This window comes from Diabrotica undecimpunctata, chromosome 6 (genome assembly GCF_040954645.1).
Source record: "Diabrotica undecimpunctata isolate CICGRU chromosome 6, icDiaUnde3, whole genome shotgun sequence".
In the NCBI taxonomy this organism is placed as follows: Eukaryota; Metazoa; Arthropoda; class Insecta; order Coleoptera; family Chrysomelidae; genus Diabrotica; species Diabrotica undecimpunctata.
Window position 1 is genome coordinate 144,616,238 of NC_092808.1, and position 19,303 is coordinate 144,635,540.

The window sequence follows — 19,303 nt, forward strand, 5'->3', positions numbered from 1 at the left end:
ATAAAACTGCCCTAACTCCTTAGATATTCCTATACCTTCATTTTGGTGAGAACTCACATAATGCACTCTCATTTGGCGGAGATGAAAGCATTTTTGATGTCCAATGTGGCCACCAGACAGTACTTCTTCGTACTCCTCTTTCACCTGGTCCTTGCGATCGCCTACTTTGCCCTGTTAACGACAAGGTTAATCACATCCAGTGTTGATTATCCTCTTCAGAAAGCATATTGGTTGCTGTTAAGCAGCGGATTAACTGCCACTTCGATTCTTTGATGGACTATTCGTTCCAATATCTTACCAGCTGTTCATCTGATGACTTCTTCCTTTTTGGGAGAAGGAATAAACTTTATTACTTCCATAATTATGTGCAGGAAAGTATCCTTCTTGAGGCATGTATTGTAGACATCCAGAAACATTGCCGATAATTCTTTGAAGGCTGCTTTTAAAGCTATGGTCGGGATTCCATCCACGCCGGAGCTTATTATTACATCCCTAAGTTGATCCTCCGTGATTTCTTCAGACTCGTAATTCTCCGTTGGGTAAGTCTTGTCAAGGAAAGAGGGCAGTAACGATCCTCTCCAGGACTTGAGAGCATGTTGCTCTCGGCTTCGACTGGCTTTTAAGATAACTTATGACAACCTTATATGGCCTGTCCCACGGATCATTCTCTATATCTTTTCATCATCATTTCATCATTTCATAAGTTTCATCCAGCATGGTCTTTTGCTCTCTCTGATTGATTTATTTAGGCTTCTACGTGCTTTCTGGTACTCTGCCCCCAAATCCACCGAGTTTTGCCGAATCTAGGCTGAGATGCTCTTCTCGTTCTGAGGTACTGTTTACGGAAAGCATTTATGTGATGATTCTACCAGTGTACCGATAAACGCTGACTTGTGCTGCGTTTTCGGGCATACTTGTGTCACAGGCTCTCGATAACCTCGCATAACCCTTTTCAGTTCCTCGGTCTTATTTTCACCGTTTCCAGCGATGATTTGGTTGTCATCTAGAGCCACTTCTAGGCAATTGGGTCAAAAGATTTCACCCTCCAACCAATTGCATTAATCCGCGTGTGTCCTTCCGGTACTCCGTCCAATGGATATATCCCACAGAAACGTATTATGATCACTGACTGTGTAGACATCCATCATCTTGCAGGAACAGTTCCCCCTAACGAAACAGTTGCTGATGGAAATAAAATTCATGATGAAACTTGCCCCTCTTCTAGTAAATGTTAATTTATCGCCACTGTTAAGCAAGATCACACCTATAAATACTGGGACCATCTGTGTGTGCAGTAACACTTTTCTTGACGCATTTGTGTGTGAGTGCGCGCTATCTACATGACTGTATTTCCTTTCTTCTTTGTAACCTACTTCCATTAGATAAATATAATAAATATAAACTGTTTTTTGTAAATTTATTATTACAAAAGATATTAAAATTACATTTAATCTTTGTATAAATCTTAATTAGACATTTTTATAGGTTAACGTATAAAAAATAAAAATATCACAAATATAAAACAAAAATAAAAAACCAAAAAAAAAGTAGTATAATTGGCCTCAAATTCCAAAGACAGCATTGATCAAATCATTTTAAAAATTTTTAGTACCAAAAATAGGTTGACAAAAATTTAAATTCTTTTTTTTTTAATATAGATCTATTTTAACACATTTTTCATATTCGAATTATCGTGTTTTAGCTTATAATATAAATCAAACAATAATTACTATAATTACGGTAATTACAAATTCACATTAAGATAATAACACTATATTAGCTCTGTGAGTCTTGTGGCTCATGGCTTTTTTCATTATAATATTTCTCCATGCCTTTTTATTTGTGATCTCATCCTACTAGTTTAGAATTTCTAGTTGCGACCAACTATACGATTGTATGAATAAAAATAAAAACAAAATACTAAATTAATAAATAAATTCATGAAAAATCACAACATATCACAGTAAAAAAAAATCATAATACGCTTTAGTCTTAAAACTATTTTGATATGGCTTAATTTTTTGAAAGACTTATATCTAACTAAATCATTGGTGTTCACTTATTCTATTGAGCACTAAATCTTAACCACAGACAATTTTATTGTCTAGCAAAATAATATTCCAAAATGTCGAAATTCGTATCTGTAAAATTTATTTTTGTATAGAAGAAATCAAATTTCTCCCTATTCCATTCAGTAGTTGGAGCACGAAAGATTTGGAGAATAAGTAGCAGAGAAAAACTAATGAACACATGTATAAAAGCGACAGGAATGTATCTTAAGCCCCCTTATTGAATATTTGTTCTGCAGAAATATTTCAATTCGCACTAGAAATAGGGATTTTTTAAAACAATATGGGTTTTTTCTACGCCTAGTTCCTTGATAGTTTCTTTGATGCTTAAACTCAAATTTTGACAGAATTTCCGGCTGTTGCGAACAACAGCCTCCAGGGTCCGAAAGAAGTAAGAGATGAATAGACTGAAGCTAGATATAATCAGTTACAATGAGACACGATGACCGAGTAATGGCATCTAACAGACATTGAGAAAAGCAGGCATACCACAATAGGGAAAGTGTAATATTAGGACCACATGTTGGGAGATTCATGATAGTTTACAGCAAATCTCATACTGTAAGGTAAAATAAAGGATAAAAGGAGATCTGGAAGAAAATAACATTCAATCTACGCAAATACAAGACGTGTGGAATCGGCTAGCAAAAAATAACACACTAATACTAGCAAATTAACGATGAAATAGATGCACACTGCATCCTAAAAGAGGAGGACTTACTATAGTTAAATACACATTATATACTCAGTGACAGAAGTGTTACACCCAGTAGGAATAATTTCTTGAACTAAATTATTTGACAACAGAATGACTATATTTAAAACATGCTATGATAACAATACCAATATTTTCTACTTTTCGTAAAAATAAAGTTTTATCTTTAAATTTTTTTGTGAAGAGACCGATAAAATTATTGCGTATAGAGATATGGGTTTGTCGTATCGCGAAATTGGCCATCCTGTTAATTGTACGGCAATGACGGTTATTCGTGTCTGTCGTGTGTGGAAAAACGAAGGTAGAGGAACACAAAGAAGACCAACTGATCAACTGAGGCGTATCACAGGGCGTCAAGATAGGCGCTTTAGATTACTGGCTCTGCAAGACCGTTTTGCTTCTACGCGTCAAATTGCTGACCAATGGTTTGGAGTAGTAGGTAGACCTGTTAGTCTGTTAAGACAACGCGCGTCCCGATATTGCTCGTCAAAGTATGGACTTTCTCCAAGAAGCTGTCGTTAATGTTTTGCCATGGCCGCCCATTACTTGTTAATAAAAATTCTTGACAACGTTATCGTTTCATTCTTGATGCAAATCTATCATGTTGCCAAAAAATTAAGTTCAAGAAATTTTTCTTTCTGGGTGTAACACTTCTAATTTCACTGAGTGTATTTGACATAATACATGTTATAAATAGTTATCTTATAAAAAATATATTATCTTAATTAATACATCTATAATGTCATTTTGTTTCTTTATTTTTTCAGTAATATTTTATTATGAATTTCTACGATATATCGGTGTGTGATTAACAAAACAATTAATCGTTATTCAAAAGTTTCGGCGAATTACTATTATCAATGAACACGTAACTATTTATATTTTAGACTACTTCTTACATTATCGGTATTTAAAACTAAAATAATAGGAAAATAGGCCATTTACTAAAAACGAAAATACATAGGCATTCTGACATACTGATATGGGTTTCGTCATTGATACAGTTTGGTTGTTTTTTAATATGTATCTTTTCCATACATTGCATACATATTTTATTATAATTTGAGTCTTTTTCTAATATCTGTATATTTTCAAAATCGAATGAATAGATATTTTTCAAAGAATGTATGGCTAAAACTGTAGTGTTTGGTATATTGTTTCGAATGCTATTTGTGTGTCCAGACTGCAGTGGCAATTCGACAAAACGTTTGAATAGCAATAAACTGTTTTATTAATCCCAGACGGATACACCAATGAAACTCGGACAAAAATATTATCTAGAATATCATGTATTTTTATCATATTTTAATCAAATATGGTAAATCATTGAGCAAATATGAGTTGTAGACCAATATATACACATTTTTGATGACTGTATCCTTCTGGGCAGTCTAGAAAACATTTTTATAGAAAATAAAAAATAAAAAGAGGGTATTTGTTAATCAATTATCACTTAAAAGTTTTCAGTAGCTGGCAGTTCTGTTTTCAAGCTCGTCTTCAACTTATCACTAGATGATGAGTGACAATTAACGCGGAATCAGAAACTTTTAGTCAGGAATGAAGTCGCATCACGAGTATTACACTGCCCTCTACAAGTTTAATTAAAGAAATTGTTTGTGGAAATTTAAGGCCCTACAAATTTTAAAAATTAACAAAATTAAGGAAAAACAGTTATTTTAAAATTTATACCATCCGAGATAGATGAACTTACATACTTTTGCCAACTTTCTAGTGGGAAACATGAGAGTAAGCAAAACAGGTTTGCTAGTTTGGACATATTGAAAGAACCAGTGTACAGTGTATACCAGTGTACGAAATAATTGGATGTCTATGTTAAGCAGTGGAAATCCAATTCACACCCATGGTGTAAGGCTGAATACGTCTTAATGAATATGTAGTTTGTTTCTACCATCGCTAATGTAGCATTTTTTACCGTATGAATGTTAAGACCATCTCCCCCCCCTCCCCATCTGACCACCTTAACACCTAAAGGTCATTCGTTTACCAAATTCCCATCAGTAAGCATGAGCACGTGTTGATATTCGCCGTCTCATTCGTCAAGAGGCTATTAAATATAATTTATTACCTTAAGCGAGACAGATTCTCATGTTACAGATCCCAACTTGCCAGCATTTTAAATTCAAATTGTATCGTGTTGATTTTTTAGTTAATATATTGTATTATATTTATGTTATAGTTATTGTTAAGTTATTTACTGGTCGTGTTATTTTTTAGAGTTTAGTTTAATTGTGATATGATTAAATTTCAAGAAATTCTTACACTAACAGTTTCAAAAGTAAATATTTTTAAAAATCATATGATACATAGGTCGTACATCAGTACGGCCCTGTTTGGCTTACACGTGGTTCTATTGACGATTGGGAATTTGTAAAATGAATACGGTTTAGCCATGTTAGACTCCCCTCCTCGCCATCCTATTTGGGTTCCATCCTAAATGATAAGAGTTCAGGCATCAAATATGATATGTGAGTCAAATAAAAGATTTGCTCCTAAAAAGAGGGACTAATGTTTTGATTCGAGTGCCGGATGTTGTAAGAGGTCGTTTAACTCCAAGAAATGTATTAGCCATTTTTTCTGAAATTAATATGACTTGTACAAACTCAGTACTAGTACTGAGAATGGACCACTGGATAGATTATTTTCAAGAAATGAACTCCAAAAAATGATATTTACAACAAATATACAACATATGTAGTTCAGATGACTTTATAGATGCAATAATTATTATTCTACTTTTAATTTTAATGTTTGGCACACAATAATGTATAAATATATCTATCATAAAAACTTACATATAATCTAATACTGATCTCTTAAAGACTAAAGACTAACCTAAATAAATACTGTCTCATTAATTTGAGAAGGAAATACCAGTTTGGTCGCGTTTTCCATTGCGTTTCTAAATCAAATCCAATATTTTAGTTTCTGAGTGTAATATAATTGTTTTTAGACTGCATCCTGCAGATGTTAGTAGCCTTGATGTTGGATTGTAACGTAGTTCTAAAATTTCTTAGATATCTAAAAAGTTTAAAAAATATTAACACTATTTTTAAGAGTATTCATTCCTAACTATTAATATCAAACTCTTCATATATAAAAAAGCAGATAACCACCCCAATGCGTTATATTAATATGTCCTCCAAGAGTTACAGTAACCATAATCTTGTATATACCGATGCCTCCAAAACTATAAAGGAAGTGGAAGCAGCAGCAGTTTAATAAAACAAAAATATTAATTAAACACCATTTACACAGCCAAATTAACATGCATTTACACAGCTGAGTTAACCGCTATACTCAGTGTAATAAATTTTGTGGTAGAAAATAGTATCAAAAACCCTGTCATTATTACAGATTCCCGTAAAAGTTCTGTAACTGCCTTATATCCTAGTCATCCAAGTCTAGTACTTTTATTAAATCAGAATTAAACCAACTGCAAACTATGAACATAAATGTCAACTTTGTATGGATTCCTTCACATATCAGAATTGCTGGTAATGAAGAAGTAGATTCCTTGACAAAACTAGCGGTCTTGAGTGCAGAAGCTGTTGAAACCAGAAGCATTACACAACTAGATGTAAAACCTATAATCAAGAACTTAGTAACCAATGCATGGAAGACCATGTGAAATCAATCAACATCCAAACTACGAGAAGTAAAACATTCGATATTACATTGGAAATCAACCCAAAATAAGCGTTTACGTCAAACCATCCTATCTCGTCTGAGAATAAGCCACACTGCCATGACCCATAAACATCTGCCAGAGAGTGAATTAAATCCACAGTGCTACGTATGTGATATTGTGCTCAGTGTTCGCCATATTTTACTGGAGTGTCCTTTATATTGCATGGAGAGACTTTACGTTGACTTATACTACGTTTTCCTGAGGACAGAAGGGCAAAAATCTGCTAGATGCCATCAATAGTATGAACTGTACCATAGTTATCGACGGGTCAACAAACATACTGACCAATGGACAGAACTGAGTGACAACAACAACAAATGGCACGCAGATACTAGTCAGCATTTAAGTTAAATATTTAGGATCAACTCTTTACAAGAAATTAACATAGAAACCTCACATTCAAGACAAGTAAACGTAGACTAACATTAAAGTAGGGCCAATGAGCTGGCTCATAGATCGAACATCAAACTGACCATAGAAAATAAACTGATCAAATGTTTAATAAAACCGATTTGGACCTATGGTATCCACCTTTTATGGTTGCTCAAAGATCAAAGCCATCAAAAATTAAGATAATACAAAGAGTTGCTCTCTGATTTATAAGAAAATAAAGAACTTGCCTTGACGTACTAAAAGATCACATAAATGAAGAAGCAAAACTTCGAAAAGCACCACTTGGATTCGCAAGATGACTAAATAAACTAAGAGCAACAGACTTAATAAATTGACGGTGTAAACTAATGTAAAGTGTATAAAAGGAGGGATGTCACAGGACAGCTTCTCTCTTATTTGTGGATATTCAAACCATTTACTGATGCATTTACTGCTAATATTACCGCCGATAGAAATTAATCCTCTGAGGGGTTGACCCGGGATTGGTGACTTTCGCGGTGTTTATTTTGAATTATGGATAATGATCGCAATGATGAGTGGCAGAAAAGGCGAAGAAGTGAAAACGAAAGTGAAGAGGAGGGTGAGGCGTTCCGAAGAAGTAGGAGAACGATAAGGTCAAAAAAGAAAATGATGGATCCAAAATTGTTAAAACTAATGCAAGATATGCGGATGGACATAAAAAATGAAATAAAAGAGATGAGACAGGAAATGGCAGAACAAAGGAAAGAACAAAAGAATCTTAGGGATGAGGTCAAGGAACTTAAAGAATGTAATAAAACTCAACTAAAGAACTATAAGAAAGCAGCTAAAGAAAATGAACAAATGAAGGCAGAATTAAGAGAAATGCAGAAAACTATTAAGTTGTTAGAAAAAGAAAAAAGAGAGAAAAACATCGTAGATAATGGCTTAAAATGGACTTGGAAGATCCTAAAAAAATAAAAAAGGAAATAACAGAATTCTTTAACCGGCACCTGAGAAGTGAAACGAAAACTGGCACAATATACCTGTCTGATAGAAGATGTTTCTGAGAAAGAAAAAATAATGCAGAATAAATACAAACTAAGAAGTTTGAAAGACTCACGAGTTTATATTATATATCACGATTTGAGTAAAAAAGAAAGAAAAATGCAGGACATGATTAGACAACGAGCAATCGAAGAAAGAAAAACTGAAAAATAAGTAAAAATGGGCTTTAGTAAGATAACAATAGATGGAGAGGCATGGAAGTGGAATAGAGAGAATGAAAAATTAGAAAAAGCAAAAAACTGATAAGGGACGATAGGATTGATATGTAGGAAACGACTCAACTTAGGAGCAAGAAAATGATTACTGGTTATAATGAGTGGGAAAGTATAAATAGGAAAAATAATAGAAAGGAGAAAAAAAAGATAGCTGATAGGGGAGCTTAAAAAGAGAAAATGCACAAACGAGATTATACTAGCGACCTGGAATATTAGAGGGTCTTTTTATGAGGGAGCGTTTAAAGAGCTAACCAATGAGATAAAGAAATACAAATTATATGTTATGGCTCTACAAGAAACTAAACAAATGGGAAATGAAATAACGGAAATTTAGGATATAGCACTATTTAAGGTACTAATACGAATGAAGGGTGAAAAAAGGAATGTAAGTATAATTAACATGCACGCCCCATCAGAAGACAAGGATGATGAAACAAAAGATCTATTCTACGAGCAACTGACTGATCAGTTTGAGCATCTACCAAAACATGATATAAAAAAATTAATCGGTGATTGCAATGCAAAATTGGTACATAGAGGAACTGTATAACGAACCAAGCATCACTCGCTTCATAAAAGCACAGAGAGTGGGATAGATGGGGCACGTGATGAGAATGGAAAGGAAGAGGATGCCAAAAATGATTCTAAAACTGGGCTCAATGACGAAAAGAAGAAAAGGACAAGAAAGAATTGATGGTTGGGAAGAAATAGCAAAAAAAAAAGTGATGAATGGAGAAGAGTAAACCAATTTAATAGGCAATAAGTATGATTGGATTAGAAGCCGCCCCAGTTAATACAAGTTTTGTGATATATAAGTATTATATTAATTGTATTTTAGCCCTAGGTTTTCTAGGTCTATTTAGCTTTGTAAATATCACTGCTAATAAAGCACATTGTAAAGTAAATTATCATAAAAACAAAATAAACAAATATTCACTTACCCAAAAATGTACAGCAGTGTTTCATTTTTGATCTTAGTCAAGGGCGGCATATCTCGGTACTATATTCTTCTTAATCCAGTAGTTGCAATGTGAATACGTGTTGTTGGGTAAAACATCCTGATCAACAATCAAGACCTTCTCTCCGATAAGATTATCTTCCATCTTACCGTTCCAAACATAATGGTAGAACAATCCTTGCACTGCAGAAAAGTATCGTCGTTGTTCGGGAGTTCTCGGTTCATATCTTCCTAGAATCGCGTCTACGTCCGAGTCAATATCAGCGAGATCCTGCTCTAATCTTGTCTGTGTGACAACATAAAAAGGAACTTTACTCATCTCAGTAGACAGAGCAAACAGCGGACAGACGATTCTTATATCTGATATCATTTTACTTAAACCTTGATAAGTAAGAGGGTACATTTTTAAAACTTCTTCTAGAAGAGTCGATTGCGATAAAAACGATTCCATTATGTGTTGTTTGATCATTTCTTTCGTCCAAACTGTATGTTTCATTAACAGTTTTTTTGAGCTTCCAGAATGAGCCGTGGTTCCCAGAATTAGATTTAGGGGTCTATCAACGTTGGCACTCCATACTTCGTGGGGATATGTTTTCAATATGCGACCATCCAATATCTAAAGCAGACAATATTTTGTTTAATACTACCAAAGCACTAAAAATTTTTTATAAATGCACACATTAATATTTTAAACTGTATGGAAAACTTGTGCTACTTACCAACCATTCGTGTCTGTTTTCTGGAACTTCATCGATTAATGGTAAATCAGGCTGAGGTTTCCTCCAAGTATCTTCTACTGCAGCGACAAGCTTCGTAGCATCTACTGTTCTCAAACAATTCACATCTTCGCATTGTACAGATTCTAGGAAGCTGTGATTTTCTTTCTGTGATTTCTTTATCTCTTTCTTGGGATAAATAGCTCCGCCGGACGCCGCCCAGGCCCGTATAAAATATTTATTAGCTCCTGGAATTGTAGTAAGTGCTGTAACCAGTGTGGCTCCTGCTCGATGACCGAATATTGTAACTGAGTTCTTGTTGCCGCCAAAGTGTTCTATATTCAGTTGTACCCATTTTAATGCAGCTAAAATATCGCTCAGGCCATAATTTCCCGATGTTCTGGAACGATCTGATTCTGAAAGGACTTCAAGACCGAGAAACCCCAATGCTCCCATCCTAAAGTTAGGTCTTACAAAGACTACATCTCTCGATCTGGCATACCGTGCAGACGGTCTGAGCTTACTAGGAGATCCGCCCATGAGACTATCAGCACCGATTAACACAATCACTGGAAGGGGATTATCGTACCTCACATATGGAGTAACAACATCCAGAGTTAGGCAATCTTCTTTACCTATTATCGTGCCATTACTGAGTACTTGAAGACAAACATCGCTGGAGTTGTGAGCTAAGAACGTACCATTCCAGCAGTACTTTACATCGTCCAGTGGTTGCGCATGTCTAAACCGCAGATCTCCAACAGGTGGTCTAGCATATGGGATGCCTCGAAATGTAAAAGCACTATCTTCCATTAACCTACATAAATAAATACAATTAAAACTGGCATTAAATATTGTTTATTCTTAAGCAAAATAATGTAAAACAAAAAGAGAAATCAAACGATTTCTACCTAGCGAAACCGAATTTAAATTTTTACCACTGTTAGAAAAATCGGTAAGATAGTTTCGAAACAAATTCAAATTTCTGCTTTAATCTGGAGCCTTCTAAAAATTGCAAGGCATAGCCAGACGTTGATAAAGATGTTAATAGAGACATGGGGAATTTAAAATTTGCATTCCACGACATGTCTCGTCAACTAAGCAGAAATCCTTAACATCTTTATCAACGTCTGGCTATGCCTTGCAATTTTTAGAAGGCTCCAGATTAAAGCAGAAATCTGAATTTGTTTCGAAACTATCTTACCGATTTTTCTATCAGATGTCGCTATTGCGTCCATAACGAAGCCATTTTATTGTTACTTCCTAATAAGACAGAGAAGATTATTTTTCACGTTAAAAACGGCTATGAATAACTGTTCTGATGAGACTTATTAAGTCGAAATACGTATCAACAGATACATAGACGCTTTGAACGTGAAATCAAATCTTTTCTGTCTTTTTCATTTTACCACTGTGTTTCCTAAAATTTGCGAAACAAACAGCTGGATAAATTACTCGGCAAGGGAATCTAAAATTGCATTCCACATGCCGTTCATCCTGGTCAAAATTCGTAGTGAATTCAGTTTCTGGTACTCCAAACGAAGTAAGTAATAAAACATAATGACGGTATTAGATTTTTGTTTTGATACAGGGCAGCGACAACCGCTGATACGTATTTCGACCTCCTTAAGTCTCGTCAAAACGGTATAGCCACTGCTCTGAACCAAAACAAAAATCTCTCCCGTCCTAGACAATAGTTATTAAAATAACTATATACGGACGTAACTACGCCATCTAAAAACAAAAAGAGAAATCAAACGATTTCTACCTAGCGAAACCGAATTCAAATTTTTACCACTGTGTTTCCTAAAATTTGCGAAACAAACAGCTGGATAAATTACTCGGCAAGGGAATCTAAAATTGCATTCCACATCCTGGTCAAAATTCGTAGTGAATTCAGTTTCTGGTACTCCAAACAAAGTAAGTAATAAAACATAATGACGGTATTACTGTACTATACTACAGTATACTATATACAGTATACTACTATACTGTACTATAATGTAAGTTACTGCTTAATAAATTAGGAAAAAACAGTAGAACTAAAAGTTTTCTACTCCAAGATTATCAACTCTAGGGAATTTTTTACAGCTATGAATTTCGAAGTGAAGCCTCAGTCTGAATTTTTACTAAAGCTAATGAACTTGGCAAATTTCGGAACCTCCCGTATTGGGATAACTTGTACTTGTACCCCCTCCACATTGCCAAAGTGTCATATCTGCCGTCGAGTCCTACTCTGCTGCAGTTTACATTGTATTATATAGAAAAAATCAGTTTTTCTCTTAAGAATGTCATTTTCTAATGAGATAATACACAATACCAATGAAAAAATAAACTTGCTATGAAATTTAAATATTTTAAATGTGCTGTTATTGGATGTAAGAGTAAAAGTTGTTTAAAGACCTTATATTTCATTGTCTGTCACTGTCATAAAGACAGGACAAAAATTATATTTGGCCAAGATTTGAATTGTTTCTGCACGCCAGCGACTACTAATAAAGTTGATTGTCTAAATGTTATCGTTTTGTTACTTAAGTCGAGACATTGAATGAATTTGCATTTTGCACCCAACTTGTACGATGTAGATTAAATTTATAGAGTCGATATTCAATGTTGTTTTGACACTACACTATCACTTGTGTTGATTCACATATATTTTATTTCCAAAATTCTAGAATAACATAACATAACAATATCTTTATTTTTAGAAAATAATATACATTCCGTGAACATAAAATTATTTAAAAAAAACAGTGTCACAAACGAAAATATTATTTACTTATTCCTAACCGTTACATATACAAATAGTCCTCCACAGAATATGGCTCAAGAGCTACCAGTAATTTAAATATTTGATGTTTATACAAACTTAATCTTTCCTCCCTTTTAATAGGTTCAGGCAGTTTATTAAACAATTTGATGCAGCAATAAAGAGCGTTTTTTTCTGTTATACTTAACCTGTGTATTGGAATTTTATAATTATATAACCTGGTATTTACTATACTATTGGGCTCAAAGTTCCTAAAGAGTATTTTATTCTTATATAGAAACAGTAAGCATTCTTGAATAAATACAGCATAAACTGTTAAAATATTATTACTCCTAAAATGCCCTCTACATGATTCCCTACTTTTTAAGTCAAACATAACTCTGATTATTTTTTTCTGAACCAGAAATACATTATTTATGTCCCTACTGTGGCCAAAATTTATTAGACCATATCTAAATTTTGCTTCAAAATTAGCATGATACACTGTTTTTAATGAGTTACTATTCATGTATTTTTTTAGAACTCTAAAGCTGTAAATCACTTTACTCAAAGACATACATAACTGGTCAACATGTTTATCCCAACATAAAAAACTGTCAATATATAATCCTAAAAATTTGGTACTGCTGCTAATATTTAAAGTGTCATTATTTACAATAATACTGTTTGGCATATCTGAATGTGCATAATTTGTCTTAAACAAAAGAAGATCTGTTTTATTTTGATTTAAAACCAACCTATTCATAGAAAACCAGTCTTTAGCTTTCTGGAACTCTAAACTAGAATTAACGCTTAGAACAGACATGTCTTTACCACTGACTAAAATGTTTGTATCATCTGCAAAATTTGTTATGCTGGAAGTAGTATTAGCCACTAGACCATGAAGATCATTAATATAGATCACAAACAGTAAAGGACCAATCACACTTCCTTGTGGTACTCCAATATTGATAGTGCTTTCAGATGAGATGCCTATTTCAGTGTTTTTATGTATTTTTACTAAATGTCTCCTATTTGCCAAGTAGGACTTGAACCAGTTCAATGCTGGTCCACGTATATCATATTTCTCCAATTTATCAAATAATAGGTCATGCACTAAACAGTCATATGCCTTTGATAGGTCCAAAAAGAGACCCAAAGCCATATGACCAATCTCAGTACATTTCAAAATATCCCAGACAAATTGAAAAATCGCAGTCTGAGTTGATTTTCCCTGTTGATAACCATGCTGATTTGCACTAATAATATGACATTTTGTTAAAAATTCTGTTATCCGCCTATACATAGTCATTTCTAAGATTTTTGAAAAGGAACATAGAAGGCTGATTGGTCTATAGTTATTAATTAATTTAGGATCACTCTTTTTGTAAACAGGTGTTACTATGGCAGTTTTCAGGCATTCAGGAAATACACCAGATTTTAGTGAATTATTTATGATTGTAGTGAGAGGATTCACTATCTCCTTTATACAAAGTTTAAGGATTTTAGTGGGTATTTCATCAATTCCACAACTCATTTTGTTTTTTAAATTTTTAGTTATATCCATAATTTCAGTTTCTGTCACAGGTGCGACAAACACTGAACTTATGTTACTTGCAATGTTGTCTTTATATTCAGTGTATTGTAATTGAGATAAAGTGTTATTTAAAGTAGTATTTAAGTGGATCATGTATTTATCAGCAATCTCTTGAGGACTACCCTCTACTTTTATTGAATTTACACTTTTTAATTGACCATTAATTTCACTAACAATTTGCCACATGCATTTATTTTTGTTGGCAGCTTCAGACATCCTGTTTTCATATAGCTTTGATCGTTTTGTTATTAGTTTCTTATTATATTCTTTTTTTACCTGTCTATAGGAATCATAGAATTTATGGTTAACTCTGCTCATTGTAAACAAGATGTCTAAACGAGTCTTACATTCTATTATCTCTGGATCATCTCTTTTATTAATATAAATTCAATTAATATAAAAAGTACATTACCCTTCAATTCTTCCACATCCAGTCTGTGCTGCTACATATGTACCATACCCTGAAGGTTCTTTGACACTTTTACTTCCAACTAGTGAAATTATAACTATGATTGTTATGATTATTAAAGATACAAGAAATCCACCTACAAAAACAAAAAATAATAAATTAGGAAACGATGTACTTAAATGAAAGAAATATACAATGTTATATAAAAATATATGAAAACTTAATATTTACGGTTTATTTGGCTTATTATAATTCATTATATTTATTCCAATCTATTACCAAAAGCAATAGGTAAATATAAACAAAAACAAAACGCAGCAACACTGGAATATACAAAGCATCTCCGCAAAAAATACTCTATCAACATAAAACAACCAGCAAGATCTGATGTTCTAAGAAAAGGAGATACAAGTCTGATCAAGAACAAAATTCACTAAGAACTTCTTCAATAAGTTCATATTAGTAGTACAAAACAAAGGAGATTTTGCTGATTGCACACACTAAAATAAAAGCTTAAATTTTATTGTAGTACTTATCAATGGCTTGGTTCCAAATGTGGCTAACTACAATTTTTCCATTTTTGAGCCATTTACATGAAAATAATCAGAGAAATGTCCTGTAAAATCGATAAAACTTCTACTAAAACTGATGAGAAATTATAAATTTCTAGAAAAGGTAATTAAGAATTAAAAAATTTTTACAGTAAAATTAATGAACATGGATCCACAACAAAACAGTTACAGAACCTCTCAAAATATGTGGTGATTTGAAACCGTCATTTTTGATTTTGTATTCTGATTATCTGCAGAACGATTTAAGAGAGATTGTAGTAAGGGGATGGAGCATATAGTCACTCGACAAGGAAGGATGGAAGAATATTTTGAGGCAGACCAGGGCTCACGAAGGGCTGTAGCTCGAACTGATGATAATTCTGATTATATAGTCGACAATTGATTTTTAAAGTAAGTTAAAATAAGTAAGCTTAATAAAATTAGCCTTAGTTGATAAATGTCTTACAGTTGATAAATCTTACATTTTTAGAAAAATCGAAATAAATCAAAGCACCCTGTAGCAAGAAAACTGCTCTATTGGAGACCAGAAAAGAAATTAGAAGAAAGAATAAAACATGAAAAAGTAGAAGTAATAAAAAACTTATTTTATCTAATAAATACTTGAAGTCAATGTAAATAGATCTAATTTTAGCTTCAATATAATATATGAGAGGAGTGCTTAAAAATGGTGAAATCAGAGAGATACAGATATATGATTTACATAAAAGAGTAGTGCTCTGAAGCTATTTTCTTGTGTGATCTTAATATATTTAATACATTTTTAACTACAATTTCAATTTATAATGTTTATTTTGACATTTTAATTTCCACTTCAGAAATTCAGTGACTGAGGTCTATAATTGTGTGAGGTCTAATTGTGGGCTATAAAACGGATTGAGAGGTACCTAGGCAAGGTAGGCAAAATGACTTATGTGCTTTCTCACCACAGTCAAAGAATTGTTGTTAACATTTCTAAATTTGGACTTGGATTGTAAATTTGGTCTTGGTTTAAAATATTAACATAAATTCGCATCAGAAGTCTACTTACCAAAATGTATCTATTTAATGAATTTAAACAATTTTAAGCTTTAAAGAAACAATTTTAAATTCAGCTTTTAAGTGTGCTCAAGACAAATGTTAAGTTAATATGTTCCTAACGGAGTGAAATGTTCTAAAATCATGTTAAACAAATCATTTACAAACCAAATTACCATATTTCATGTTACAATAGTTTACTAATAAGAAGTTTTAAACAATAAATAACTTACTGATAGCAACTTTATATGCATTTAATTTGGTAATAAACAATGCCACTTTAGACTGACTTTCCTTGTCTGAATCAATACTATCTTGGGGGAACACAACCTTCTTGTTTGCTTCAATGAGCTTCTCTTGGCCAGTTTGATCATCAAAAGTTTCCACTGAGCCTATGGCTGCTTGTCCTTCATTTTTTGTGATCTTGTTCTTCATTTTAAAGAAAGTAGAACTTGATTTGGGTTTTATAGATTACTTAATTCCATATTTATACACTGCTTGCAAATTGTAGGTTGAGTTTTTATGTTATCTAAAAACAATTTAGTGTTATCATTCAATCATGCACAAGGTATAGGTAAAAACAATTAATTATTATTAAACCATAAAAAGTTTATACCTACAATATGCGAGGTTACTTAATGAATGGATATTGGTAATTTGATTATTGACACAAAGCTATGCTATCTAATGGTTTTGAAAACAAAGCCCCATTCTCCACAACATTCAAACTCATGACAAGTGAAGAATTTTCAGAAATAATATTTTGATGTCAAGACAATAAAAAGATAGGAAACAATATTTCAAAACGTTTTATTACAGAATATAGAGGTTGATAGTTGTATGTGTCTATATTCTTTGATTTTATGATCATTTTAGCAAATTTAATTTCAGGTAAACAGAGCCAAAGTAATATTTGGTTTTTAGATTTATTTCAGCCTATAATCTACTAAAATTTGCCCAATAGATTAATGAAATTTCCATTATTTTACTATTGGGGGAGAAGTATATATTTTAGCTTATAACCAAAGAATATAAAATGTATCTTTATTCTTTAGTACATTTTAACAAATTGACATAAATATTAGTAGCTTAAAAATTAAAAAAAAAAATAAAATAATTATACCTACATTAAAACTTTTGAGCCTTACATTAACCAATTGTGTACAATTAAGTTCCAAAAACAGTTATAAAATTATATTATCTTAAAATCTGTCATTCAATTTGGAAGTTCTTTTTAAATTTGTAATGTTTTTACAGCAAAAGGATTTTGTTTGTTATCCAGAGTCAGAGTACATAGCCCTCTAGCAAGGTAAGTCCCATAGAAAGATTTGGGAGAAAGTTTCTAGCGCCAAGTGTGGACGGGCCGAAACTAATTTCATTTGCTGACAATTTTAAAATGTAGGTTTTAAATTTTAGGTGGCAAATTAAAAAAATATGCTCTGAATTTTAGGCAACAAAATTCAAAAAGTATGCTTTTAGTGGAAAATTAATAGTCATAAAATAAAAACTTATTCTATGCCAAAAAATATATTCTCTCTATCCAAAAATATAGTATACACTTATGCATTTTTATTTATAAATGTATAACATAATATCAGAGAGAGTATATATTATCTTACAGGAAAGTTTTTAATATTTTATGACCATAATCTGTTTTCCATTACATTAACAAATCAAAGTCCCGAAAACAAGAAAATAAAACACAGATATCCTGACCCTTGTTATATACTATGTAAATAAAAGATTCATGTTGGTCAAGATTTAAAGGTAATTTAACTACAGAAGCAAAATGTATGAAATAGTATTGAGTTTTTATTTACTAACAAAAGATTGGTATAATTAGGTGCTGTTCTTACCTGGTGCTTGTAAAAATGAACTCCTAATCCTCAGAATATTTAATAGCCCTTCTTCCAACTTTAACTTTCACCCATCCACAAAAAATATTCTTTTGATTTTTTCGATTTGGAATACTATACATTTTGGTATAGTACCTTCTTCCCTTTTAGCAATGTTTATTAGGGTAACGCTAAGGGTAAAAGGGACAGGGGATGGTAAATATAAGCTGAAATCTGAAATTTTTGTTTTTACAACGCCATGCCTATGCCATTTGCAATTTGCATTTGCAAGTGCAAAGACGTGTATTAAATTACAACGTTGCCACTAACACATTTTTTTTTTTTTTTTTTTCGGTGTATACTCCAAATTCTTTAGAAATAAGTAATTGTAAATTTAAGTTGTGATTTTAGTAAAATTCGCTACAATCCTTGTTTTTTTGGAAAAAATTGTATATTACAATCAATATTTGGGTAAATATGCAAAACTAAAAACTAGTGAAACCATGGCAACAGCACTTACATCAACGTCATACCAAAGAATATAGACTCTTTGGTCATACGTCATACGCCTCTTGTTATGTCATAGCTCCACCTAACGTGACTAGTAGCGCCGTCCCATTATGAGCGGCTGTACCCATACAATTGATTCTCCACACTTTTTCCTATTTCACTTACACTACTATTTGTGGTATATACTGTGGTTTTGTCAGGGAGAAACTCACGAAATGATAACATCCAGGTTGCCAAATTGTTTAAGTATTTTAAAACTTTGTGAAATTTTAATTTTTAAAATACATTTTTCGAAATAATATTACTAAATTGACCATCAGATATATTTTATATTTTGTTTGAAAATAATAACTTTATTATATATTTGGTGTTTATCATTGCCGGTTTAATTTATTTAATTTTGATAATAATGTGATAACTCAATGCGCAATCACAGCATAATTATGCTGTGGCAGTGTCTCAAATCACAGCATACCATGGACACAGAATAAGGAACAAATTTGTGTCTATGCTATGCCATGGAAATAGACATGGATGGAGTAGTTTGTTGTGTACATAGACACAATTTGTGTATCATCTGAAAAACAATTCACAAGAATGCATGATAAAGTAACAATTTCTTAATTATTTAAAATCAATTTCTAAATAAACTTTTCGATGAATTGTTAAATAAATAATATTTAATTTAAAAATCAAACTTACTTGACGTTAACTATTAATGATTATGGCTCTGAAACTATTTTTTTTGCGCCATTTTTTCGTTGAGTATTTTATATATGGGAATAAACTACAATGAATGGCAATAGACGTTAAATT

General features: G+C 32.4%; 1 protein-coding gene across 3 annotated transcripts; it reads right to left on the minus strand.

Annotated features, from left to right (window-relative positions):
* Nucleotides 1-1,413: 1,413 nt before the first annotated feature.
* Nucleotides 1,414-18,248, minus strand: Nrt (Neurotactin). Of its 3 annotated transcripts, none has more exons than XM_072535617.1 (6): nucleotides 17,999-18,248; nucleotides 16,376-16,671; nucleotides 14,560-14,692; nucleotides 9,805-10,618; nucleotides 9,069-9,701; nucleotides 1,414-5,823 (listed from the first exon to the last, which is right to left on the minus strand). In XM_072535617.1, exons 2-5 carry the CDS (start codon nucleotides 16,575-16,577, stop codon nucleotides 9,102-9,104), a joined length of 1,749 nt encoding a protein of 582 aa, XP_072391718.1. In that variant the 5' UTR covers nucleotides 16,578-16,671; nucleotides 17,999-18,248; the 3' UTR covers nucleotides 1,414-5,823; nucleotides 9,069-9,101. The 3 variants fall into 3 exon arrangements, with proteins under 3 accessions (XP_072391718.1, XP_072391716.1, XP_072391717.1); XM_072535615.1 differs by lacking the exon at nucleotides 17,999-18,248 and adding an exon at nucleotides 17,270-17,426; XM_072535616.1 differs by lacking the exon at nucleotides 17,999-18,248 and adding an exon at nucleotides 17,266-17,426.
* Nucleotides 18,249-19,303: the final 1,055 nt, after the last annotated feature.